Raw genomic sequence first — 26093 nt, forward strand, 5'->3', positions numbered from 1 at the left:
GATACGCCGTCTCCCTTGCTCGCCTCTCTCCCTCTCCTTCTGACTTTCTTTCTGTTGAGTGTGGACCCGGCTCACCAGGAGGTGGGTAGACCCTGGATCTCACACTTTGCCTGAAGGCGGAGTCTGTGAACCTTACAACCTTAGCAATCCAGTTAGGAAGACCAGTTACCCTGTTACCATCGCTAGAACTTGATTCCTCACAAATGTTTAACAGTAGCCAGGCCAGGTGTCCTATGCCTGTAATCACAGCACTCTGGGAGGCTGAGGCAGGAGCACCGAAAGTTGAGCCCATCCTAAGCAATTTAGCGAGACCCTGTCTCAAAAGATGAAAACAGGGCTTGGGATGTAGCTCAGTGCAAAGGCCCTGGGTTCAGTCCCTCGTGTTGGGAAAAAGTTGAACACTGGTCTACGTTTGACAGGAAGAAGTCTGATGCAGCAGTCACAGGTTGGATAGAATTCAGTACATCTAGGGTTGATGGCACTGCAGGGGGAGCTGGTCTCTGTGAGGTCTGTTCTGCCTGACAAGGGGTCATGGTGAGGTTGTTAGACGACAGTGTCCAAGAGGGACAGACACGAAGTCTTGGCAGCAAGCAACACGCCTGGAGGATGCCGGGCCTGCCCCTCTTCCGCAGCAACATGAATGACACCACAAGACCGTTTTTCCCAGAAAACTGCCCAGCACCAAAAGTTACAAAATACTCAGTGTTGGTGGGCAGGAGGCCAGGCAAAGTGGAAGTGCCGCAACCTTTAGGGGGGAAGATTAGATATTGACAAGCAAGTGTTGAAAATGCATAAGCCAAGTGTAGTGGCGCATGCCCGTAATCCTAGCACTTGGGAGGCTGAGGCAAGAGGATTGCTGCAAGTTTGAGGCCAGCCAGGGCTCCAATAGTGAGTTCAAGACCAGCCTAAACTTCATAGTGAGATCCTATCTCAACCAATGAATCAATCCATCAATCATAAAAATGCACCAAAACCCTTGGCCCAAATTTCCTGTCCAGAATTGAGCCCAACAGTCATAAGGGATGGTGTATAAGGGTGTTCTTTGCAGCTGCCTTGGTCAGAGCACTAAAATGAAGGCAAAGGGATGTTAGTTGTGGGCTGGTTCTAGAGATTGTGTATCCAGAGGGATCCTACTGTGGATGGATTCATGGGCAAAGAGAAAGCTGGGGTTGGTCCTGAGCCAGGAAAAAGAAGGTACCTCTGAGACATTCATTGTTCAACCTGTATTTTATTTTTTTATATATAGGGACTTTGCCATGTAGTTCAGGCTGGCCTTGAATTCATTATGCATGCAACCCAGGCTGGCCTTGAACTCACAGGGATTCTCCTGTCTCAGCCTCCCGAGTGCTGGGATTACACTTGATTTTAGCCAAAAGGCTGAGTGCTGGGATTATAGGCATTGCACCAGCGTGCCTAGGCCTAGTTTCCACCAATATCGCCCTGCCCCGCCCTGCCCCAGTATGTGAAGAATAAATGCTACTGTAAGAGTTAAGAGTGGCCCCTGGGGAGGGGGTGTGAAATTTGAAATGGAGTGGACAGGGAAGTCTGCTGGGTTGACAGTTGAACAAAGCTTAGAAGGAAAACACACCAGCCCTGTGGAGATCTGCAAAAAGGGTCCAGGGAGGAGGAACTGCTGTGCAAAGGCCCCGTGGCAGCTAGAGCAAGGGGGCCTGGTGGCTGCAGTGGGTTGGGGAAGGGGAGGAAAAACAGTCGCCCCCCCAGGGGGCTGAGGGACCTGAGTGGTGCTGGGGAAGGCAGGTGACAGCTCTGAGAGGCAGGGTCCTGGAATTTATGTGTAGTGGCCCAACTTTCTAAAATAGCCACTTGTTTGCTTGCAGGCAAAATAAAATACATGTGCGAGCCAGGTTTGGTGCAGAAGCCACCGATTTGCAACTTCTGGGTTATAGAATTTCCCTTTGCATGTGGGGTGGGGCACACAGGACCCTGGTAGAAGAGTTTTGCATGGGTCCAGACCTTCTCCTCCTCTCAGGATTCCAGAAACCGTGACTTTTCCTCCTCTAATCTGGACAAGAAAATGCCGATCCCCTCAGAATTCCCACTCAGATAGTTCTGGCGCCCTGTGGTCCACCTGCTCCTGGTTCTGAGCTGACCCGTGGGGAAGGGGTAGCGAGCATTTAAAGCAGAAAAACAGACGAAAGTCGCCCCATCCTCTCCTCTCAAACCCCAGCGATTTGTGTTTGTTCTGTCTTGGGGTGGAACTCAGGGCCTGCAGCTCGCCAAGTGCACTACCAGTGAGCTTCAGTCACTCGTCTCTGCTTCTGAAGAAATCACTTTCTTCCAAGGGGTTTGAGATCAGCTATCTCCTCCCAGATGCCTCATCCTGTTTGTTTGTCTGTTTTGAGACAGGGTCTCGCCATGTAGTTCAGGCCAGTGAACTCACTATGTAGCTCAGGGTGACTTCAAATTTGTGGTGATCCTCCTGCCTCAGGCTCCCAAGTGCTGGGATTACAGGGGTGCGCCACACCCGGCTTCTCATGACTTGTTTCCTTTTCGGCATTTACAATGAAACGGTATTGACTGTCCTTTCCTCTAGACCAGAAGTCTCCTGTCCCCCCTGTTCCAGAAATGCCCCTGGCACCCGCCCCTGCTCGGTCACGCAGGGCGTGGGGAACCCTTAACTCCGGCGCGAGCTCTGAGCTCCCCCTGGCGGCTAACGGCCGCCACTGCTCCTCGCCGGGAACAGACACCAGACAAGAGACCCCGCCTCGTTCCCAGGCCTCTTTACTTGGAAGGGAGGAGCGAGGATGAGGGCCTCCGCGAGGGGGCGTGGCCACAAGACGGGAGTGGCCGGTGGGAGAGGGCGGGGGCGTGGTCTGTGGTGGGCGGGGCCTACACGCCAGACACCACTCCATTGGTCTCCGTATCAGTGAGGTTGCCCCGCAGGTCCTGCTCCGCCTCGAAAGCCTTGAATAGTGCATTGAAGTTGCCGGCTCCGAAGCCCTGCAGCGGGGAGGGCAGGTGAGCTGGAACCCGAAGAATCTCCCCTGCCACCGAGGGACCGTGCTGGGTGGGCCTACCTGGTGGTTGTGGCGCTGGATGACCTCCAGGAAGAGCGTGGGCCTGTCCTGCACGGGCTTGGTGAACACCTGCAGGAGGTAGCCCTTCTCGTCGTAGTCCACCAGGATCTTCAGCTCCTGCGACAGAGGGGGCTCCTCAGCTGGGCCGCCCACCCCCCGGCCTGGCTGGGCGGGACCCAGAGCCAGGAAAAGCCCCCTGTGTCGAGCTCCAGCCACCTCCAGATTTGTGCCCACAAAACTCAGGCCTAAGAGACCGCCTTACTCTTTGATCTTGGCTGGACGCTCCGGGCTCCCCTCTGACCTTAAATAAGATCACGCCACTCATTTATTTTTTTATTTTCATTATTTCTTTACTTAATTTATTTTGCGGGCTGGAGATTGAACCCATGGCCTTTACACTTAAGTACATCCCTAGTCCCTTTTAAAAATTTATTTTTATTGTGAAACAGAGTCTCACTAAGGCACTAAATTGCCTAGGCTGGGCTCAAACTTGCCTCAGCCTCCCAGTATGTTGGGATTACGTGTATCACCACAACCCACTTGTGACTTCTGTTTAAGAAGAGGCCCTTGGCAGCCATGCGTGGTGGCACACACCTGTAATCCCAGCTCTTGAGAGGCTGAGGCAGGAAGATCATTGGGAGTTCCAGGCCACTCTGGACTACATAGTGAGTTCAAGGGCAGCCTGAACTACACATTGAGACTGTCTCAAAAAAAAAAAAAAAGCCAGGGGCCGGGGATTTAGCTCAGTGCTTTTGCCGCCTGCTGCGCAAGCGCAAGGACCTGAGTTTGATCCCCAGTACCAAAAAAAAAAAAAAAAAGAGCCCCTGGGTTCAATCCCCAGCACCTCCAGTACTGCAGTGTCCAAACAAACAAACCCTTCCAATGGAAATTAGAATCATGATGTATTGTTGGTGAGAATGTGACATAATGCAACTACACTAGAAAATAGGCTAGCAGTTCCTCGAAGGTTCAACATAGTTACCATGTGACCCTGCAGTTGCATTCCCAGATGTATACTCAGAGAAATGGGAACACAGGGTTCCAGGAAGCCTTATACACCTCTGGCCAAAGCAGCCAATAATTCATAACAGCCCAAAACAGGAACAACCCATGTACCCACCAACTGATGAGTGAATAAACGAAATGTGATCTTTCCATACAGTGGGATATTATTCAGCCATAAAAAGAAATTAAGTACTGATACATGCTGAAACACGAGTGAACTTTCAGCCAAGAGTGGCAGCACATGCTGGTAAATCTCAGCACTCTGGGAAGCTGAGGCAGGAGGACTGCAGTTCAAGTCCTGCCTGGGGAATTTAGTGAGACCCTGCTTCAAAATAAAAACACAAAGTGTTAAAAAAAAAAAAATGTTGAGGATGTGGCTCAGTGCAAAGGTTCTAGGTTCAATCCCCAGTGCTCCAAAAGTAAACAAAGGGGAGGAGTGGACTTTGAAAACATTACACTAGGGCTGGGGATTTAGCTCAGTGGTTTCGCCGCCTGCTGCGCAAGCGCAAGAACCTGAGTTCGATCCCCGGTACCAAAAAAAAAAAAGGAAAAAAAGAAAACATTACATTAAATGAAAAAAGCCAGCACAACAGACCGTATTGTCTGAATCCACTTATATGAAATGTTTACAAAAGACAAATCTACGAGTCCAAAGGTAGATTAGTGGTTGCCTAGGGCTGGAGTTGGGGACAGAAGGAAATGGAGGGGTTGGGTAAGAGGATCAAGGGTTTGGGGAGGATGGTGAAAATACTCTAAGATTGATTTTGATGGTAGCTGCACAACATACCAAATAGCTACAAACCTTTGAATTGTTCACTTTAAAAGGGTGGCATATTTATGTGCTTTCTATATCAATAAAATTTAAAAACAAAACCAACAAAACCTCCAGTGGTTTCTGAGCACAGAAGAGCAGAATTCAAAGTCACTAACAGCCTACAAGAGGAATCGGCCCCTACTTACCTCCTGCCCTAGGTCACTTCTCTAATGTACCTTTATCCATGAGAGACACCTGGAGCCTGCTCAGCCTGCCTCAGGACCTTTGCACCTGCTGTTCCTTCTGCCAGAAAAGGAATGCCATTTCCCCAGCCCTTCACATGGCCAGGGCCCTCTCATTATATACATTTCCATTAAACTTACCTTCTCAGAGAGGACTTTCCTGACTGTTCCTTGTAAAGTCGCCCTGGGCTGCATTTTATTTTATTTTATTTATTTTCTGAGGCTGGGCCTTGCCATGTAGTCAGGCTGCTCTTGAACTCACTATGTATCCCAGTCCAGCCCATTTGATTGCTTGAATTTGGACCAGTCCTCCTGCCTCAGCCTCCTGAGTGTTTGGAATTATAGGCATGTATCACTACACTTGGCTTTACATTTAACTTTTTTTTTGTTTGGTACCAGGGATCAAACTCTGATCCTTGTGCTTGCGAGGCAGGCAGCAGAACCACTGAGCTAAATCCCCGGCCCCTACACCTAACTTTTGTGTGGCACAATCTCTCTCTCTGTGCCTCTCTCTCTCTCTCATCTGGCCCCCTATCCCCACCTTGCATGCAGCTCTCGTGCGCACCTGGCCTGGCTTTCCTTTCGTCCCATGGCTGCTGCAAGGTAGGGGCTTGGACAACGTGTTTGGGGCTGGCCGGAAGCCGGGGGTCCCCCTCACCTCCAGCATGTCGATGCTCTCCTTCACCCGGATCTTGGCCGATTTGAGATTCTCCCGAAGCTGCTTGTAGTACGTGGAAGGAACAGCCAAGAACTCCACTCCTCGCTCTCGCAAGTGGCGAATCTGGTGGAGCAGGGCTGAGGTTGGCTGCTGGTCCACACTAGGGGGCCCCGCCCCGTGGTGCTACTGGGCTACCTGGCTGGAATGGATAACGGCTTCCTCCTCGCTTCCCCATTTCCCTGCTTTATTTTTGCCCAGAGCACTCAGCATCATCTGTTTACTCTACTTATTCTGCTTATCATCTCCGTAAGGGCAGAAGCCACTTGTTACCAATGTAGCCCACATTTCCTAAAATAGTGCCTGCCACATAGTAGGTGCTGAGTAAACAACTAGGAGCGAATGAATACCTGAGGCTGTCAAGGTCGTCCAGTGAGCTCTTGGCTGGGCCAGGATGGAACAGGACAGTTAGGTCTCAGTCTCCCTGAGCCCTGGACCCACAGACCCAGGGTGTTTCACTTGGCCAAAAGGAGATAACTGACCTTTCAATCTAATATCCTCATCCGCAAAGTAAGGCAACCGATGCTCAGAGAGGGCACTGAGCCACGAAAGACACACAGCAGGCACAGGACCACGGCCCTTCCTCGTGGCCACCTGCCACCTCCAGAGCCCAGTGAGTCTGCAGAGGCCGCACAGGAGTGGCAGGAACCAGGAAGGGAGCCCTGCCGGCCTCTAGGCCCTGCCCGTCCCTCCTGTCCATTGGCAGTTGTCCCGGGACGCAGGAGCAGGAGGGAGCCGCTCACCGAGGTGATGATGTCCGGGGTCTTCAGAGCGATGTGCTGCACGCCGGCACCCCCGTTGTACTCCACGTACTCCTAGGAGGGGAGCAAGGGGGCCACTGTCCCGGGCTCTGTCACCCCGGCCCGGCCCTGGACGCAGCCTCCAGCCCCTTCCTCCCCACCTGGATCTGTGATTTCTTCCTGCCCAGCGCCGGCTCGTTGATGGGCATCTTGATGGACTCCTCGTAGTTGGTGACCACAATGGAGCGCAGGGCACTGTACTCCGTGTGCACCTGCGAGTCATCCACGGACCAGAAGCGGTGGAACTGCAGGTTCCTCAGGTACCTGTGAGCGGCCGGCAGGACCTGTCATGCTGAGTGCCAGGCTGGGAGGGGCCCCCCTCCATTTCTACCTTCCAGGAGATGTCCCTGACAGGGCCCAGAGGGGGGACTGTGACCCCATCGTACACATCATAGATTTGTCCCTTATCCTGACAAGCGTCCTCTGAGTGTGTTGTAATAAAGTACATTTTCTTGTTTTGTTTTGTTGTATTTTGAGACTAGGTCTCACTAGGTGGCTCAGGCTGGCCTTGTGCTCTCTATGTAGCCCAGGCCAGGGCTTGAACTCTTGGTGATCCTCCTCCCTCAGTCTCCCCAGTGCTGGGATTACAGGCGTGCACCACCACACCCTGTCTGCTCTGGTCTTCTCGGTGGAGCTTTACAGTGAATGAATGACTCCGTAGGCTCGGGTTAGCCTCCTCCTGTCTCACTCTGCTTCCCACCTTAGCGCCAGAAGTGGCTTGGGTCTGCACCCTCTGATGTGGAGAGCCAGGGCTCACCATTCCGACGCAGACACCATCTCCTGGTCGGGCTGGTTCCCCACAATGTGGTCAATCGTCTCCAGGCCACAGCTGGGGCTGGAAAAGGGAAGGAGTTGGGGTGAGAGGACTGCCCCCCCGTCTCCGCCTGCGCACTGGCCCCTCAATAATATCGGCTCGTGCTTAGCTGGCTCTTCCCATGGGTCGGCACTTTATTTTGTGAATTCATATGCTATTGAGACCCCATTTTGCAAATGACAAAACTGAGGCATAGGAAACGAGGTGACCCGCCAAGGTCGCATGGCTATGAAGTGACAGAGGCGGGATTTGAACCCAGGCAGCCTGGTGGCGGAGGCCCAGTCCCCAGGGAGGAGAAGGGCCCTGGCTTTCCCGCCCCACTCACAGCTTGGAAAGTAGAGAGTCCTTGACTCTGGGGGCCTCGAATCCGGGCAGGAAGCTGCCGGAGAAGCTCATCTTCTCCACCAGGGTGTGAGTGGTGTCCCCGTACTGTGGGCGGGAAGCAGCCGGCTCAGCCCCACCCACACAGCCCAGCTTCTGGCGGAGTCCGACCCCCCCAGCTCCGCACGCACGCACGGGATCCAGGGCGCCTGACTCCCTGCCTGCCCCGGGGGAGGGGCTCCCCGCAGCCCCTGCTGTCGCCGCCCTGGGGGGGAAGGCCCAGCGCGAGTGGCTGGTGGCTGCCGTGGGCCCCTGCGCCCTGGACGGGCGCGATCGTGGGGTGCGTTCGGAGTCCTGCGTCTCCGTGGGTTCTGACGGCACCCCAAGGCCAACTCACCGTCTGCAGCACAGCGAGCTTCACCTTCCCGAACTTGTCCTCCTCTACCCATGGCTCCCGCACGACCTTGGCGCCCCGTTCCCGCGCTTTCTGCAGGGGACACCGGGTGGCGGAGCCATGAGGGCCGTGGCCCCCGGAGCCCTGCTGCTGCTCCTGCTGGGCGGCCTTCGGTGGCCCTGACTCAATAGGGGACCCCAGCCAGCTTCAGCCATTAACCCCCCCCACCACACCTATGCCTCTGGCCCATTGGGCAGGTAGGGAAACTGAGGCCCAGGCTCAGAGTTGGGGCGAAGGGAGACACATGGGAAGTGAGGGTACCCTGCCTCTCATAATTCCCTCCGTAGCCCTGCCCCCTTTCCAGGCCTCAGTTTCTCTCTCTAAAAAGAGTGGGTGGGCCAATTGTACAATGCCTGTCATCCCAGCTACTTGGGAGGCTGAGGCAGGAGGATCACAAATTCGAAGCCAGCCTTGTCAATTTAGTGAGACCTTGTCTCAAAATAAAAAGGGCTGGGGATTTAGCTCAGTGATACAGCACCCCTGGGCTCAGTCCCTGGTACCAGGGGAAAAAAAAGTTTGGATAAGAACACAAGCTGATTTTTTTTTTTTTTTTTTGAGATAGGGTCTTGCTATGTAGTTCAAGCTGGCCTCGAACTCATGATGAGCCTCCTGCCTTAGCCTCCTGAGTGCTGGGATTACTGGTGTGTCCCAGCACACCTGGCCTCCCTAAATCCCCTTAAGTGCCATGTTGGGTTCAGCATCGAGCTCCAGAAATGCTAAGTGTGATCTATTTCCTCTTGTAATGACTCAGTGAGGCAGGTGCTGTGATTCTCTGTTTTACAGAAGTGGGTGGAAACAGGCTCAAAATGAGGACACACAGTTAGCATGGGGCTGGCCAGCTGTCCCTGAACCGGCCGGAGACGCTGTCACCTGCACGATGTAGTCACAGTCCTCCACCTCGAAGGCGATGTCCTTCACACTGTCCCCGTGCTTCACCAGGTGCTCACCCATCTCTGTGAACAGCAGAGGAAATGACATGGGGCCTCTGGGCCAGGCTCCCTCCCAGGCCCGCATCGGCACCCCGCCCCTCACCTCTGTTCCAGGGATTCAGTGGCGAGGAGAGGACAAACACAATCTAAAACAGAAGAGAAGGGCTCAGGCCCAGGCAGGGTGCAGCCCACCCCAGAGCACCCTGAGACCCTGTAGAACAGAAGGACCCAACCTTATGGGAGTCCTGGATCACAGGGTGCAGCTCTCCCTGCCTCAGGGTCCCCCCTGGTCCTGAGGCCCAGGGGCCATCCAGTGCCAGCCCCGCCTGGGGCCTGAAGACCAGAGATCCCAAACCTCTGTATGGCCAGCCCTGGGCCAGGCTGAGAAGGAGGCTGAACCAGGAAGGTCTTTGATGCAAGACTGCACAAAGGTACCTGGAAGACCAGCCAGTGGGGCTGAACCACATGTGCATCCTGGAACCAGCCAGACTGTGCGTTGTTTTTTTTTTTTTTAAATACTGGGGATTGAACCCAGGACCTTGGCACTGAGCTACATCACTACTCTTTTATATTTTGAGACAGTGTCGTGCTAATTCGTCCAGTCTGGGCTAAGATGTAACCTCGGTTGCAGCTTCCCAGAGTGCAGGGATTACAGGGGTGCACCACTGTGCATTTTGATTTAAAAAAATTTTTTTTCTTTTGAGACAAGGTCTCGCTATGCAGCCCAGGCTGGCCTCGAACTTGCAGCAATCCTCCTGCCTCAGCCTCCCGGGTGTTGGGATCACAGGCGTGTGCCACCACTCTGGGCCAACTGAGCATTTTGAAGCAGATGTGCACCACGTGAAGGCGTGGGTCCAAGGGGGCACGGACGGTACCCACCTGGCCCTGCTTGATCACGTGGCTCGCCACCTCCCGCGAGCCGGTCTCCAGGCCCCTGTAAGCCAGTGGCTCGAAGCCCATCTTGCTGCAGTAGAAGGCGGCGGCCTGAAGGACGGGGGCGGTGGGGCTTCTGAGGGTGGAGCCCTTCCTGGGAGTTCCCAGGAGAGAGCTCCGCCCCAGGTGCCCAGACCCTGAAGGAAGAGGCTGCTCTCCGCCTTCCCAGGAGTTTCTAGCCAGGATCCACTGGATTGCGATTGCTCAATGAGGACCCGGCTCCCACATGGCTGCCCCGCCCCTCCCGGGAGCCAATCCCTGTCGCCCGGCCGCACTCTACCCACGAGACACGCGACCCGCGCCCCTGCTACCTGCTTGGCGTTGCCCACCCAGAAGGTCACGGAGTGGAAGTGGAGGAACCGACCTCTCTCGGGCTGCCGGAAGAGACAAGAGGCAGAGCCGGAACCCCGGAAGTGGAGAGGGGTCCTCTGCCACCAGGACCTGAACCCCATCTTGGCTGGCCTCATAAAATGCACCTCATGTGGAAAGCAAGCTCTAGGGGATCAGGATGCGGAGGCCCCCTCAAAAGGCCTGTCCAGTTTTCAGGAAGGAAACAGCTTTGCGTTGGAGTAGCGTGAATTTTTTTTTGTTTGAAACAGGGTCTCATTATGAAGCCCAGGCTGCTGTGGAACTCGTGGAGATCCTCCTGCCTCAGTCTCCTAAATGCTGGGATTACAGACATGTGCCACCATCCCCGGCTAGAGCAGCATGCATTTAAGGTAGACTTTAACAAGAACTTCCAGACAGGATCAAGAGATTGGCAGGGATTTAAGAAGTCGGTTTTACAGTAGGTGAGGCTGAGCGTCCAGCTGGGGGGGAGGAGGGGGAGCCCAGGATCAGTTCGAGCATGTGCACGCATGGACATCAGGTGCCACTGTCCGTCCAGTGCCCAATCCTCTTGTGCTCTGGGTGCCATCCTGGTCTCTGTCTCCCAACTCCCTGTAGACCTGGCCCCCCGCGTTCCCCTCCTGCTTACCTTTGCTCCTTTGTCGCTGTAAGTAGTCTAGAGAGAGAGAGAGACAGTGAGACTGGGTGCTCCAACCCCAGGCCCGGGAGGTCTCCCAGGGAGGCCCTTACCATGGTCAGTCTTGGTCACGCCTCGCACCGGACTGTGACAGGAGGCCCGGGCGCTGCTGGACAGAACTGTTTACCTCCTGGCCTCTGGGGGGCGGGGGCGGGAGCTCACCCAGGCCCTGCCTAGTGGCTGCAGAGCCCAGGGCATGCTGCCAGGCCCAGGGAGAGATGGTGCTTGTCCTAGTCCACTGCCAGTCGGGGCAGAACCCCCAAGGACAGGAAGCCAAGTCCAGGACCCAGGTGAGGACTGTGATCTTCACTGTCAGATCCAAAGCTCAAAGGCCTCAGCCCGCCTGGGTGTGGGATGGGGGTAACCTCAGCGTTGCCAGTTGGGGGGACTCAGGAGACAACTGGGGCCTGGTCTTAAAGCTCTGCTTGCAAAGTACAGGGCTTTGCAGTCTGACTCTGGTGCTGACTGTGAGCCCAAGGAAAGTCACCGACCCCCAGCACCAACCCCAGCCTCAGTTTCCCCGTCTGTAAAATGGGAAAAATAATAGCATGATGGACTGTTCTGTGAGCTAAAGCTTGGAATGGCACATGATGTAGAGTCCATTCACTTTTATGATTTGTTGTTTCTTTGGGATTTGAAGGGGGCTGATGGAGACTGGTGGCCTTCGGGGGCATGGCCCTAGCTGAGAACTGGAATGGGGGATGTGCTCTTGGCCCTGCCCAGGACCCAGTGCCCCTGAGCACTGGGAAGGTAGAGCAGATGGCTCCAGGGAGCAGAAGGCCCAGGGCTGCCCCCCAGTACCCCCACCTGAGCCTCGGGTCTTGCTTCCCAGAAGATGGGGTGTGACCGCTGGCATTCAGCAGAGGGCTCCAGGACACCCCCTGGACCTGCTGCACACCTGTCCCTAGAAACTTGTCACTGCTTTGACAGTGGAAACTTTGGCCAGCAGCAGGGTTGGGGGGGTGACCTTTCCCAGGCAGTGTAGTTGGCAAGTGGCAGAGTAGAACTGGATTGGGAACCAGGTTATTCCAACCCCAGGACTCACACTTTAAATTGCTGTGTGGTTCTCTATTCAAACAGGAGTTACTGATGTCCCTGCCTGAAAGATGGGGAAACAGACCCAGAGCGGCAAACACGTGGGGGTCACAGAGCTGGTGAGACTAGAGATCCAAACTCCACCTATTAGTTTTTGGGTTTTTCTTTTTCTTTTTCTTTTGAGACAGGCTGTCACTATGTAGTTCAGGCTGGCCTTGAACTCACTATGTAGCCCAGGCTGGACTCAAACTCGAAATGATCCTCCTGCCACAGCCTCCCGAGTGCTGGGATAAAAGTGTACACCACCACAATCGGCTTCTACCTATTAGGTGCTGAAGCTGCTCCTCATCCACCCATCCAGCCATCTCCCTTTTCCTGATTTTCTGGACAATTCAGGAGGCGGGTGTGGTCCTTATTCTGCCCATCCTGGGGGTCTGGCAGACTTCTCTCCACGTCCACTTCAGCTCCCCAAGTCAGTTTCCACCCAAGAAAGTGGGGCGGGGCTTACAGGTCCAAAAGCCTCCAGTGATGGAGAAGAGTTTAGTGCCACCCGCCGTCACCTCCCCAGGTGCACGGGGACAGCTTGTTCCTTGCTCACTCTGACCTATTTGCCCCACTCTTGGAGCCTGGCCTGCACACAGGTCAGGGTTCACCAAGCCAGGGACGGAAGGCAGGGGTGGCACCAGCGCTCTGCCGGGCATTGGTGTGACTTTGTCCCCCGCCCCTCTGGACTTTTCCTGCTCTGTGTGACCCGTGGTGGGAAGAGCTGGAAGCACTTGCCTGGTTTCTTCTAGAAACTGACTCCTTTGCTGATTTTGCTCTGTGTACTTTTGCTGTAATAAATCAGTCTCAGTGTGGGTGACAGCTGGGTCTTGTGAGTCCTCCTAGCAAATCAGCAAACCTGGGGGTGGTCGTGGGGACTCCTGAGGCAGCAGGGGTGGGAGTCCTCAGATAGACCCTGACTCACTGAAATATGGTGAAGGCATTGTTGGGGAAAGAAAGGACAAAGAGGGTGGAAATGCCTCTCCCGAGTCATGAGTATGAGATTCCCGGCTGAGTGAGTGTTAGCCATCTCCTTCCTTCATTCCACTCCTGCTGGGAGCGGGCAGCTCTGGCCTGAGCCCTGCCTGGCTTCACAGATCCCAGTGCCCCAGGACCTCGGCAGATCTGAGTGGCTGAAGGGCTCCTGCGCAGGTGGGACACCTGCTTTTTGCTCTTTATTTCTTTTGCTGATCCCTCCTAAAATGTGCTTCCTGTCTAATGCAGCCAGCTAGGGAGGGCACATTAAAGGCACTGCGTTTCTCCCACCTGCTCCTGACAGATCAGACTCTCAGCTGTGCCTGGGGGTCTCACTGCTGCTCGAGGTTCCTGCTCAGTAGCGGTTTGCAGCAGTGCACTGATGGCCCAATCTGCACCCTTTGCCTGGTTCTGGTGCACACAGCTCAACACACTCCTTTCCATGCCGGCTGTCACTGTCTTTTTTTAAAGGCTGCTCAGGTCTCCAGCCGACTGGGTGCCTGTGGATTCTGTGTCCTGGCTGCACCACCCACCAACACCAAGCCCACTCTATGTTTTGTTTCCCCTCAGCACCAGGCAGCAGAGGTGAGGACCAACTGACCAATGTAATCGTAGATTGGCAGCTCCGGGGAGAAACTGTGGGCCGGGCTAGCAGTGCTAGCCCCAAGAAAAGCCCCCCACTGTTGTAAACTACAAAAACAATGTGAGGTTTTACTCCGAAAGTGACTTCTTCATAGCAGGCTAGTATCGGAGATGAAACCCAGTGGGTCACCTGGCCTATTCCCAGAGAAGGTTTAACAAGACACCATTTGGGGAAGGTGTTAATTGTTTAAGGCTGAGCCACAGAACTAAAGAGGAACTCTACTTCAGCGATTCCAGGCTTACCTGCCCACAGTGACTGGGTGAGATATAGCCATGGGAGACAGCTGCAGAGAGGGTGTGGGCTACACAGAGACCCCTGTGAAGTTTAAATTCAGACTGGGAATAAGGCAGGTGTGGTGATACACACCTCTGATCCCAGCACTGGGGAGGCTGAGGCAGGATTCCCATGAGTTCAAGGCCAGCCTGGGTTACATAGTGAATTCAAGGCCAGCCTGGAATACCTAGTAAGACCCTGTCTTAAAAAGCAAACAAAACAAAACAAAACAAAAACCCCAGGCCTGAAAGGACATGGGTGAGAAACCAGACCCGACCAACGTGGATTTCATAGGTGACTGGATCTGAAGATGTTGCCAGTAAGTCCAGCAGTCTGCCTGAACTGCCAATCTGCTGCCTGTGTCCAGCAGAGACCAATGGTCTGATTGCTTTCCATATCTGCCAACGAGCAAGGGCTGGGATTGGATGGTTGCCATGGTCTGGTGTGCATGGACAGAGGGGTCTCTGGGGGAGGGCACCTCACAATCCCACAGGCCATAACACTAGGTGGAGAAAATCGTGACTTGCTGGATTCTAAGACTGTCCACTGTCACCTCTGCTGTTTGATATAGTATTTGAAGCATTAGCCAGAGTAGTCAGGTGAAAGAAATAAATAAAATAAATATGTAAGGAAAGGAAGAAGTCAAATTATCATTATCTGCAGATGATATGACCCTCTACATAGAAGATCCAAAAAAAATTCCTCTAAAGATTCCTAGAATTAATAACCAAATTCAGCAATGTAGCAGGATTCAAAATCAACACACAAAAACACATAGCATTCCTCTACACCAATAATAAACTCACTGAGAAAGAAATTAGGAAAGCAATACCATTTGTGAATAAAATACCTAGGAATTAACCTAATCAAGGAAGTGCAAGAGCTCTACAACAAAAACTACAGTACTCTGAAAAAGGGGATTGAAGAGGACATCAGAAAATGGAAAGGTTCCCCCTGTTCCTGGATAGGCAGAACCAATAGTGTCAAAATAGCCATACTTCCAAAACTGAGACTCTATGGTTCCTCGCCAACACCAAAAGTAAAACAAAAGGCCAGGGTGAGAGGAGGTAAAAAAAATATGTTTTAATTGTTGTGTTAAATTACTAAGTCTTTTCTGTTTATTTCTTGCTTTGAGAGGAGGTCTTGCTGTTACCCAGGTTGATCTCAAACTTGAGATCCTCCTGCCTCTGTCTCCTGAGTAGCTGGAATCATAGGCATGTACCACTGTGCCTGGTTAAAACGTACAGTTGTAATTACTGAATGTCTGTCAGCTTTCTATCACTAGAACAAACACCTGAGATTTTCTACTTTTTTGGAGAACAATTGATGAAATCATATATATATATAAGGTACAAAACATACATACACATATATTTCAGTACTGGGGATCAAAGCCTTTGCACTGAGCTATATCCTCAGCCCTTTTAATTTTTTTAAAATTTTGAGACAGGGCCTTGCTAAGTCATCAAGTTGCCCAGGTGGGCTTAAATTTGTGATCCTCCTGGCTCAGCCTCCCAGAGTGCTGAGATTACAGGGATGCACCATCAAGCCTGGCTAATGCACGCGCGCGCACACACACACACGCGCACACATAAACACACACACACACATGGTTTTTTTTATAACAAAGAAGGGCAAAATCTCAGAATGTGGGATGGTCAGGAGAGAAGGGCACATTCATAGTCTTGATTTTCCAGAGCTGTTCCCAACAACTTCCTCTTCTCCCTGAAAACTCCCCTTACCCCTTTGTAGGCTGGGCCAAGCTTTGAACTCAGAATCTAGGGCCCCCTGGTCGGGGGGGACAAAGATCTATAACCCTCGGGCCTCCTGCAAGCATGCATCTGGCTTCTTTGGGCTTCGGCGAGCCCTTGGGCAGGAGGCCCCTCAGCAGGTGCTGCCCCAGTGGCTCCAGCACCCTGCCTGCCCAGTGCCTGTCCTGCATGGGGTGCCCTGGTTTGCAGACCGCGAGTCCAGGGACAATGTGCGTGTCCTCTGGGCTCCTAACTGTGGTGGGTGCATCCTGGCTGTCCTGGCACTGCCACCATCCCGGGAGGCCCTCTGGTCAGCTTCGCCTTGAGTCCTATGGACACTTCCCGAAAGCCCCAGTTCTCTCTCTAAGATAAACCTGCTGGTGAATGGAGCTCCCTGGAGGCCTGACTGAGGCGGGTGCTGCCTCAGTCTCGCCTTGCCACGGTGCATCCTTCTGAGACCCACTGTGTGCTACGCTCTCGGTAGGGGCAGGGCAGAGCATGCAGAATCCAGCAGCTGGGAGATAGGCCGGCCTGAGGTCGGCACTGGCCACCTGGACAGGGGAGAGTCCCTGCCACCTCTGGTAAGAGTGGTGCTGCTACGCAGGACGTCCACACAGCACTGACTTCCTGAGTCAGGAATGTTGGTGTAAACCTGGCAGACCCCTCATCACGTGCACAAATGATAATCCCCACATGGATCCCACCCGCACGGACAAGGCAGTTCATTAGCCTTTGTTCACCTTCTGTTAGAAACCTAAATGTCCAGCCCGGTGTGGTGGTGCACACCTGTAATCCCAGCTCTCAGGAGGCTGAGGCAGGAGGATTGCTGAGTTCAAAGCCAGGCTGGTCTACATAGTGAGTTCAAGAGACCCTGTCTCAAAAAAACAAAGAAAGAAACCTGATATCCATCAGCAGGAGATTGGTTAAATATAAGGAAATGTTAAATAACCATTGTATCAGTCGGCTTTTTGTTGCTGTGACCGTTTACCTGAGGAAAATGACTTAAAGGAAGAAAGGTTCATTTGGGCTCACAGTTGAGAGGGTTCAGTCCATGGTCACCTGGCTCCTTTACTCTTAGGCTTGTGGTGAGGCAGAAACATTATGGTGGAAGGGAATGGGGAGGAAAGTTGCTCATCTCACAGCAGCCAGGAAGGAGAGAGAGAGATCCAGAGAGGAGGCCAGGTTCCTATGATCACAGCCCATAATCTACTCCCTTAAATGGGCCCCACACCCTAAGTGTCCACCATTTCCCAATAATGGCATTGAATTATGATCTTGTCAGTAGATCAATTCATTGATGGATTAAAAATTTTTTAATTTTTAAGTTAAGTTTATTGTTACATTTTAGGTATACAATACAGTTACATTCATCATTGGGCTCTTGTACCTCTACATGATGTATCTTAGTTCTTATTTAGTCCCCATTCCCCTGCCCTCTCTTCACCCCCTCCCCCCTTTATTTTTTGTTTTTTGAGACAAGGTCTCGCTCTATAGTTCAGGTTGGGCTTGAATTCACTACGGAGCCCAAGCTGGCCTCGAACTCCCAGCGATCCCCCTGCCTCATCCCTCAGAGTGCTGGCGTGCACAACCATGCCAAGCTCCATGAATACATAAGACTTTTGAAGGACATTTTGGATGTAAACTATAAAAACCACTCAAAAAGAAGGAAGAGGGCTGGGTTGTAGCCCCGGAAGAATGCTTGTCTAGCACACATGAGCCCCTGGATGAGATTTTCCCCAGCACCAGGAAAGATAAAAACGAAGCTTTCATGAAAGGGACAAGGAAGAGCTTCAAGATACATTAAGTTAAAAAAAGTCACGGAACAGTGTACATGACAAGCTACCATTTGTGTACAAAAACCAAAAACCAAAAACACTGTTCACAAGTGGTTTTAATTTTGTTTTGTTGTTGATTCTAATTCTCTACAGTGCAGAACATGCCCAAGACTCCTGATGCCTGGACAGAGACTAAGTGAAGAGAAGCCACCCCAGGCTGGCTGTGTGGAGTCCAGCTCCTCCAGCAGCCCAGGCATGGGGACCCAGGTTTATTTCCTCCCTAGCACATGGAGTTACCCTTCCTGGTTCGGCAGCGGGTCAGATTACATGATTTTCATCATCATTTACATGATTTACAATTTTGTAAATACGGTGTCACCCGGGTCATGTTGATTGAGGCATCATTTACATAGAGTGAAATTCACTTTTTGGTGCGCAGGTCTGAACTCTGAAAGCATTTGGAGTTTTTTAACCTCTACAATCCAGAGCAAAACTGATGCTTCGGCCCGAAACACATGCGGCCTCCTTTGGGGATTAATCTGTATAGCTATTCTTCCTTCCTTCCCTCCCGCCCTTCCTTCCTCTCTCTTTGTTTCTTTCTTTCTTTTTCCCTTTCTTTCTTTCTTTTGTTCTTGTATTGAACCCAGGGTCTTTGCACTGAGCCCTATTTTTATTTTGAGACAAGGTTTTTCTAAATCACCCAGGGTGGACTTGAACTTGAAATCCTCCTTCCTCAGCCTCCCAGAGTGCTAGAATTACAGGTATATCCACCATGCCCGACTAACCCCAGCCCTTTTTATTTTTTATTTTTTAAGTGTCTCTTCCAGTTGCCCAAGTTGGCCTCAGATTTGCAAAACTGCTTTAGCCTCCCACGTAACTGGGATGACTGGTGTGCATCACCACCCCAAGCCTGAGTTTTGTTTTTTCCCACTTAAGGTCGTCCACCTGGTATCTGTCCAGATTGTTGCACGCAGTTGTGTTAGCTGAGTGCGGGGGCCCATGCTTTGTTGATTTATTTTAAAGACTTTTTTTTTTGGTACCGGGGATTGAATTTGGGTCCTTGTGCTTGCAGGGCAGGTAGCGGAACCACTGAGCTAAATCCCCAGCCCTTGATTTATTTATTTACTTATTTATTTGGGGTTTTTGTTTGTTTGTTTGTTTTTTGTTTTGTTTTGGGTTTTTTTTTTTGAGATAGGGTCTCGCTATGCAGTTCAGGCTGGCCTTGAACTCACTATGTAGTCCAGGCTGGCCTTGACTTCGCAGTAATCCTCCTGCCTCAGCCTCCTGAATTCTGGGATCACAGGCATGCACCACCACACCTGGCAGGCTTCTTTCACTTAGCTGTCACCTTCCTGTTCCTCCCCTACCTGGAAGGTGCCCACTAATCTGCTCCTGTCCTCTATGAATTTGCCTATTTGGGATTATTTCATACAAAAGGAATCATGCAAGATGTTTTCTTTTGTAACTGGCTCTTTCAATTTAGTATAATGTTTTCAAGATGAATCCATGTTACCCAGGTGCAGGGCTGGGGGTTTAGCTCAGTGTTTACACCGCCTGTCTCATGTTATTCAGGTGCACACCTGTTATCCTAGCACCCTGCAGGCTGAGGCAGGAGGATCACAAGTTGGAGGCCAGCCCAGGCAATTTAGCAAGACCCTGTCTCAAATTAAAAAATAAAAAGGGCTGCAGATGTAACTCAGTGTGAAGCTCCTGGGTTCAACCCCTGGCACTGAGGAAAAAGGATTAATACATGTAGCAAGTACCAGTACCTTTTCCTTTTTATGGCTGAACAGCCATATATATCATCGTTTTGTTCATCCGTTATCAGCAGCTGGTGAACACTTGGATTGTTACCTCCTTTTTGACTCCCAGGAGTGATGCTGCTGTGAACAAATTTAGCGTGGGCATGTGGTTTTGTTTCTCTTGGGTATATTCTGGGGCATGGCGCTGCTGCCATAGGGTAACTCTCATGTTCAGCACTTTTGGCAGGGGTTTGGGGGATGAACCCGGGTCTTTACACTCAGCTGCATCCCCAGGCCTTTGTATTTTTTGAGACAGGTTCTCACTAAGTTGCTAAGTTACCCAGGCTGGCTCCAGTTTGCGATCCTCCTGCTTCAGTCTCCCAGAGTGCTGGGATCACAGGTGTGCTCCACCACGCTTGGCAGGACTCCTCTGTTCTGAGTTTCCTGGGCCAGGCCCTGTAATGAGCCACGACCTGCTGTGCGCTTTCCTCATCCTAACCCTCATCAACCCCAAGAGCCAGGGGCTGCCCTCACCCCCAGTTTGCTTATTGGAAAACGCAGGTCTCAGAGGGCCCGGGACACGCCGCCAAGGAGGAACAGCTCAGAACCGACCCGGGCCGCTCTCGCCAAAGTCGCCAGGCCAGCGGCGCTCGGATCTTCTACGGGAGCCTTGGGCGTCGCCCCCACGCCATCCTCCAGGGCGGGGACTCCGCCTGGGGGTAGGGGCAGCGGGCCGCGCGGGAAGGACAGGTGGGGCATGGGGTCAGGTGGTCACAGGGAGGGCACACAGCAGGCTGGTGAGGGGACTCTGGCCCAGCTGCTCAGGAGCACAGCCTCAGCCCAGCCAGAGAGAGACTCGGGTTCCTTCATCTGTCTGCTCGCTGAGCAGCCTGGGGCAAGTGACTCCACCTCTCTGAGCCCCGGAGCCCTCGTGTGAGATGGGAACCATGGCAGAGACCCTAAATGCGGCGACGAGGACGTCTGACCTAAGGTGTGCGCCGGGCCCACTCCAGTAGGGGGCAGCAGTTAGGTTTGTTACTACAAAGAAGCCCGAGGTCTCCTCAAGGGTCAGGGGAGGGACTCGATTTTCTCTCGGAGACAATAGGGAGCTGTTGAAGGTTTTATAGCAGAGTTCCAATGTGATCAGCTTGCTTTGCTGAAGTTCAGCAGGGGGAAGAGAGCTGAGCAGGACACCCAGTTGTCTGCAGTTGCCTAGAGCGGCCCAGAAGCCAATTTGTAATTTTTGTTATGTTTGGGAAACATAAATTGAGAAGCTTTAGTTACATTTGAAAATTGGATCTAAGTAGGCGTGGTGGCGCATGCCTGTAATCCCAGAACTCGGGAGGCTGAGGCAGGAGAATCACTTCGAGCTCTGAGGCCAGACTGGACTACATAGTGAGTTCAAGGCCAGCCTCAAAGAAGAAAATGGAAAGATGTCCCCTGTTCTTGGACAGGCAGAAGCAATATAGTCAAATGGCTATACTTCTAAAACTAATATACAGATTCAATGCAACCCCGATGAAAATGCCAACAGCATTCCTCACAGAACTAGAGAAAATTATCCTAAAATTCATATGGAACCAGAAGAGACTCAGAATAGTAAACACAATTCTGGGCAAATCTTTGGACAGAAAAAAAGTAGGACAAAAGCCTGATTGAATTAGGCCTCCTATATTTTGTTTAATAGTCTGTTTTAAATGAACACTATTTCAAACATCATGGGGGCGGGGAGACAGAGAGAGAAACTATTACTTTTTTTTTTTTTTGGTCCTGGGGATCGAACTCAGGACCTTGCACTTGCGAGGCAGGTGGCGGCACCAGAGCTAAATCCCCAGCTAGAAACTAAATGCAATACATAGTCCTTGACTGGATACTGGATAGTGGATCTTAATTTTAGTGGAAAGCAGCAGCGTTTGAAGATACTATTATCAGGCACAGAGATGCACAGCTGTAATCCCAGCCACCTGGGGGGCTGTAGGAGGAGGGCTGGAAGTCTAAGGCCACCCTGGGCAATTTATTGAGACCCTGTCTCAAAGTAAAAAGTGAAAAGGGTTGGGGATGTGGCTCAGTGGCGGAGCGCCTGTGGCTCAGTCTCCAGGCTGGCCAGTTGAATATGGACTTTATGTTAAATTACGGAGTACAGATGCTGAATGCCCTCAGCAAGACAAGGTTTTTCCAATTACATAAGAAAATCTCCTCATTCAAAGAGAGGTTGCCACAGGGCCCGGGATTTAGCTCAGTGGTTCTGCCACCTGCCCCACAAGCACAAGGTCCCAAGTTTGATCCCTGGTACTGAAAGAAAAGAAAGAAACTAAAAGATGGAATAAGTGTATTCAATTCAAATTCAGGGCAGTATTTTTTTGGGGGGTACCCCGGATTGGACACTGGTCCTTGCACTTGCGGGGCAGGTGGCAGAACCACTGAGCTAAATCCCTGGCCCCTTTCTTTTTTTTAGACAGGGTCTTATTATGTAGTCCAGGCAGGCCTTTAACTCATGGCAATCCTCCTGCCTCTGCCTCCTGAGTGCTGAGATTATGGGTCTGCCATACCATGATATACATTTGGAAAAATAAGACACAGAGAACTACATAATAAATAATCTTATTTATTTATTGGAGACAGGAACTCACTATGTACCCCAGGCTAGTCTCGAACTCACAGCAATCCTCCTCCCTCAGCCTCCCAAGGGCTCGGATTATAGGCTTGCACCACCATGCCCAGCTCACAGTAATTTAATAAAGCAAGCAATCAGGCTGGGGGCACAGCCCAGCATGCATGCATGAGGCCCAGCCTTGAATCCCCAACACCAAGAAAAGATCATAAAACTACATTCAAGGGCTGGAGATTTAGCTCAGTGGTTTCCCCGCCTTCTGCGCAAGCGCAAGGACCCAAGTTCAATCCCTGGTACCAAAAAAAATCAACAAAAAAAACTACATTCAAGTGAGACAGATCACCCTGGATGCTCTTCTATCGCCACCTACAAAGTACAATGTTAAGAAAATGTACAGAGAAGTATCTTATCTACGCACAAGGGAACACAGACACCTCTGCCTGAGTGTTTATGGATAAAGGGTTATCAGCGAGTTTGCTTTCTTTTGCCTTTTCTTTTGGTGGTGCTGGCAATGGCCCTGGAGCATGCAGGGCAATTGCTCTGTTTCTAAGTACGTCCCCAACCCCATTTCTGTTCTAAGATACAAAATTAAATGCCTGAGTTGGTCGAACAGGAGTGTTCAACTTTGCTTTTATAGTACATGCTTGTAGTATGTAATGGATCCACTTGTCGTGGGGAGCTGCTTCATGTACATAGTACATCTTAAGATGTGTTCTGTTTGCAGAAATTCAGAGTGGTACACTTAGAGGCAACTTTCCATGTATAGTAATCTTCAATAAAAACATTATTTCCCAACATTAAAATGCACACCTGGGTGTGGTGGTGTGCCTGCAGGCTCAGCTATTCGGGGGATCCCATGAGGGGATCCCATGAGCCCAGAAGTTTGGGGCCACCCTAGGCAACACAGTAAAACACTGTCTCTCTCTCAAAAATAAAATGAAGAAAAAATTAAAACCAATGCAATTTATTTTATTGAGATGAGATTCATAAAACAAAACTAGCCCATTTTAAAGTAAAAAAACCACACATACACACACAAAAAATGTCCAGGTATAGTGGCGCACACCTGTAATCTTAGCACTTGGGAGGCTGAGGCAGGAGAATTGCCATGAGGTGAGGCCATCCTAGGCTACACAGTGAGTTCAAGGCCAGCCTGAACTACATAGCAAGACCCTGTCTCTAAACAGACAAGAGAATATCCTGAAGGTGTTCAGAGGCAACGAAACCCCTGGCAAGGTGAGAAACCAGGATTGAGGGTAAGAAGAAACAAATCCCAACTCCACCTGCTGGTATGAACTGCCTAGCTTCATGGAGCCCCAGTTTCCTCAACTGTAAAATGTGTACAATAAGGCCAACTTCAGAGGGTTGTTAGGCTGAATACAAAGCACTGGACACATAGCATCCCCATCCCATAGGTGAAAGCCTCCTCAGTAGGGGAGGGGCAGTGGGGAAGGAGGGCTTAGAGAGGTTAAGCAGTGAATTCAGCCAATCAGAGGCCATGCAAACTCCCTTATTGTCCTGGCCAAGCATGAATGTTGCACTCCAAACTGGGAGGTAGGAGACATCCCCAGGTGGGGGATCCTGCACAGCAAGGACTAAGGTTGAGCCTGACAGGGAACAGTGATTGGGAAACTTCACCCTGGGCTTGTGCAAGCCATGCAGCTTCTGATGTGCTGGTGATCAGAGAGGAAAGAAAACCCCTTTGATGTGCCCTGGCTTTGATGCTGCTGTTTTCCTCTGTACCATTGAGGCGCCTCTGCCCCCTAAATCTCAGGCCACCAAAGCAGAGGGGCCACTCCTGAGAGCACATCCGGTTTCCTCAGGAAGCTTGTGACTCAGCTTTTAAACAGCACTACTGAAACTATACTTAAAAATTAAGTTTAAAAGGGGCCGGGGATTTAGCTCAGTGGCTCCACCGCCTGCCTCGCAAGCGCAAGGTCCCAAGTTCCATCCCCAGTTCAAAAAAACCCCCCAAAACACAAAAATTAAATAAAATATTAAAGTGAAAGCAGGGCATGGTGACGCATATCTGTAAACCCAGCACTCAGGAGGCTGAGGCAGGACGATTGCCTGGAGTTCAAGGCCAGCCTGGGCTACATAGTGAGTTCAAGGACAACCTGAACTACATAGCAAGAGTCTGTTTTAAAAAAAAAAAGTAAATAAAGTCAATAAACGGCCAGGGATTTAGCTCAGTGGTTCCACTGCCTCTCAAGTGCAAGGTCCTGAGTTCGATCCCCAGTACCCCCCCAAAAAAAGAAAAGAAAGTCAATAAACGCTCAAATCTCATCACTTCCTAATAATTTTCCTCCTTTGCAGTATTGCATATGTCCTTCTGGGGTTATTTGCACCTGCTGTACCTGTGTGACGTGACACTGTGCCTGTCTTTCTCAACTCAAGTTCAGTGACCTCAGTTTGGCTTGGAACTGGCCACAGGGAAAGTTTACAACACAGGCTCCGGCAAGTGCTAAAAATCAAGGTTGTATTTACTGTTTTCCTCAATGTTTGGGGCAGGGGTAGGGAAGCTATGGCCTTTAATTCAAATCTAGACAGCTGTCACTTCTTACACATCATCTTTTTTTGTACATAAAACTTTATTGGCACACAGTCATGCCCACTCGTTTACATATTATATTATTGCTGCTTTCAGGCTACAGAATTAAGGAGTTGCAACAAAAACCATGATCCACAAAAGCTGAAGTATTTACTCTCAAACTCTTCAGAAAATGTTCGCCAGCTCCTCTTCACTGTGCTGGCATCACCCAAAAGTGCATTTTCCCTACCTGGACTCAGGTGTGGTCATCGTTGGCCATTCCATCAATTCAGCCAACCTGGAGCTGAGGCTCTTTCTCAAACCAGTCCCAGGGCAAACATCCATTGGCCAGTTCTGCTCATGTGACCGTCCCCTGACCCAATCAGAGCTCTAGCTCACATGCCCCGCCCTCAACCTCATGGACGGAGGCTGAGAGGAGGCCAGGATGGTTTCCCCAAGGAAAGGTCAGATGCTAATGTTAGAGGAGGAATAGAGACTGGAGAGACAAGAACTGACAGGTGGCTCCTCTAGGTCCCCAGATTCTGGGCCCCATGATGCAAAAAGATAGGACCTTGAGGCTCTGAGGGGAACGGGAGGGGCCCACGATCACAGTCGGTGGTGGCCAGGGGGCCGCAGAGACCCTCCAAGCAGTCATGCCCGTGAGACAGCTGCTGTCACTCCAAAGCTCAGGCTGTCAGCTCTGTGCCTCAAAAGATAAGAGCAGCTCCAGCTCCCGGTGGCCCCGCCCAGCCTCGAAGGCCCTGATAACGGGACTTGAGGGGCGCCCTGAGCGGCCCTCACCCCTCTGTCCCCAACTTGGATCCTGGCCCTGGCTCAGAAGGGAATGCTCTATCCACAGCCTCTGCCTCACAACCCTGGTGTCTTCTGTCTGTCCGGGTGTCTGAAATTACAGATTCTAGGAAGCAGAGCATAAGGCTGTTTGGTTGCTGTTAGATATGGGTTTTTGTTTTTCTTTGAGATGGGGCCTCACTGTGTTGCCCAGGCTAATCTCGAACTCCTAAGACAAGGGATCCTCCTGTCTCAGCCTTCAAAGTAGATGAGACTGCAGGCATGTACAACTGTGCCTGGTATAGATCCATTTTTGTTGTTATTTTTTTGGTTTCTTGAGACAGAGTCTTGCGATGTAGTTCAGGGTAGCCTCGAACTCACAGTGATCCTCCTGCCTCAGCCTCTTGAGCGCTGGGATTACAGGCATGTGCCACCATGCCTGGCCAAATCTTTCCACTGTCTGACATCCTCTAATCTCCTTTTTCAGAGTACTGTAGTTTTTGTTGTAGAGCTCTTTTGTTTCCTTGGTTAGATTAATTCCTAGGTATTTTATTTTTCATGTTTCTTTTTGGTACTGGGGATCGAACTTGGGTCCTTGAGCTTGCACAGCAGGTGGTGAAACCACTGAGCTAAATCCCCGGCCCCTATTTTTCATTTTTCTTGATGCTACTGTGAGTGGTATTGTTTCCCTATTTCCTTTCTCAGTGAGTTCATTATTGATGGACGGAATGCAGTGTACACAGTTGACCAGTTCTCCTCGCAGAATGTGATCATTATGTACTACAAACATGTACTAATAAACTGTTTTAAAAACTGAGAAAAATTATGTATTAACTTTTTTTTTCTTTTGGTACCAGGGATTGAACTTGGGTCCTTCTGCTTGTGAGGCAGGTGGCGG

General features: G+C 51.2%; 2 protein-coding genes and 1 long non-coding RNA gene across 4 annotated transcripts in view; 2 read left to right on the forward strand and 1 right to left on the reverse strand.

Annotated features, from left to right (window-relative positions):
- Window positions 1-4603, forward strand: part of Setd1b (SET domain containing 1B, histone lysine methyltransferase) — a 27778-nt gene extending 23175 nt beyond the window's left edge. Inside the window, exon 18 of the mRNA XM_087198244.1 lies at window positions 2-4603. The gene's annotated coding sequence lies outside the window, so the exon portion shown is untranslated. The remainder of the gene's footprint in view (window position 1) is intronic.
- On the reverse strand, window positions 2726-11215 carry Hpd (4-hydroxyphenylpyruvate dioxygenase). Of its 2 annotated transcripts, XM_004843872.4 has the most exons (14): window positions 11083-11215; window positions 10982-11008; window positions 10317-10379; window positions 9952-10056; window positions 9176-9218; window positions 9014-9096; window positions 8087-8176; window positions 7694-7797; window positions 7312-7389; window positions 6656-6818; window positions 6498-6569; window positions 5698-5820; window positions 3039-3155; window positions 2726-2961 (listed from the first exon to the last, which is right to left on the reverse strand). In XM_004843872.4, exons 1-14 carry the CDS (start codon window positions 11083-11085, stop codon window positions 2851-2853), a joined length of 1182 nt encoding a protein of 393 aa, XP_004843929.1. In that variant the 5' UTR covers window positions 11086-11215; the 3' UTR covers window positions 2726-2850. The 2 variants fall into 2 exon arrangements, with proteins under 2 accessions (XP_004843929.1, XP_012927262.1); XM_013071808.3 differs by lacking the exons at window positions 2726-2961; window positions 3039-3155 and adding an exon at window positions 4738-5364.
- Window positions 11212-21610, forward strand: LOC110348920 (uncharacterized). Its single transcript, XR_002394560.2, has 3 exons — window positions 11212-11319; window positions 12110-12183; window positions 17677-21610. It is a non-coding gene; the product is annotated as an uncharacterized LOC110348920 (long non-coding RNA).
- Window positions 21611-26093: the final 4483 nt, after the last annotated feature.

This window comes from Heterocephalus glaber, unplaced genomic scaffold, assembly GCF_053883595.1.
Source record: "Heterocephalus glaber isolate CG9 unplaced genomic scaffold, H.glaber_assembly_v1.0 deba00001687, whole genome shotgun sequence".
NCBI lineage: Eukaryota > Metazoa > Chordata > Mammalia > Rodentia > Bathyergidae > Heterocephalus > Heterocephalus glaber.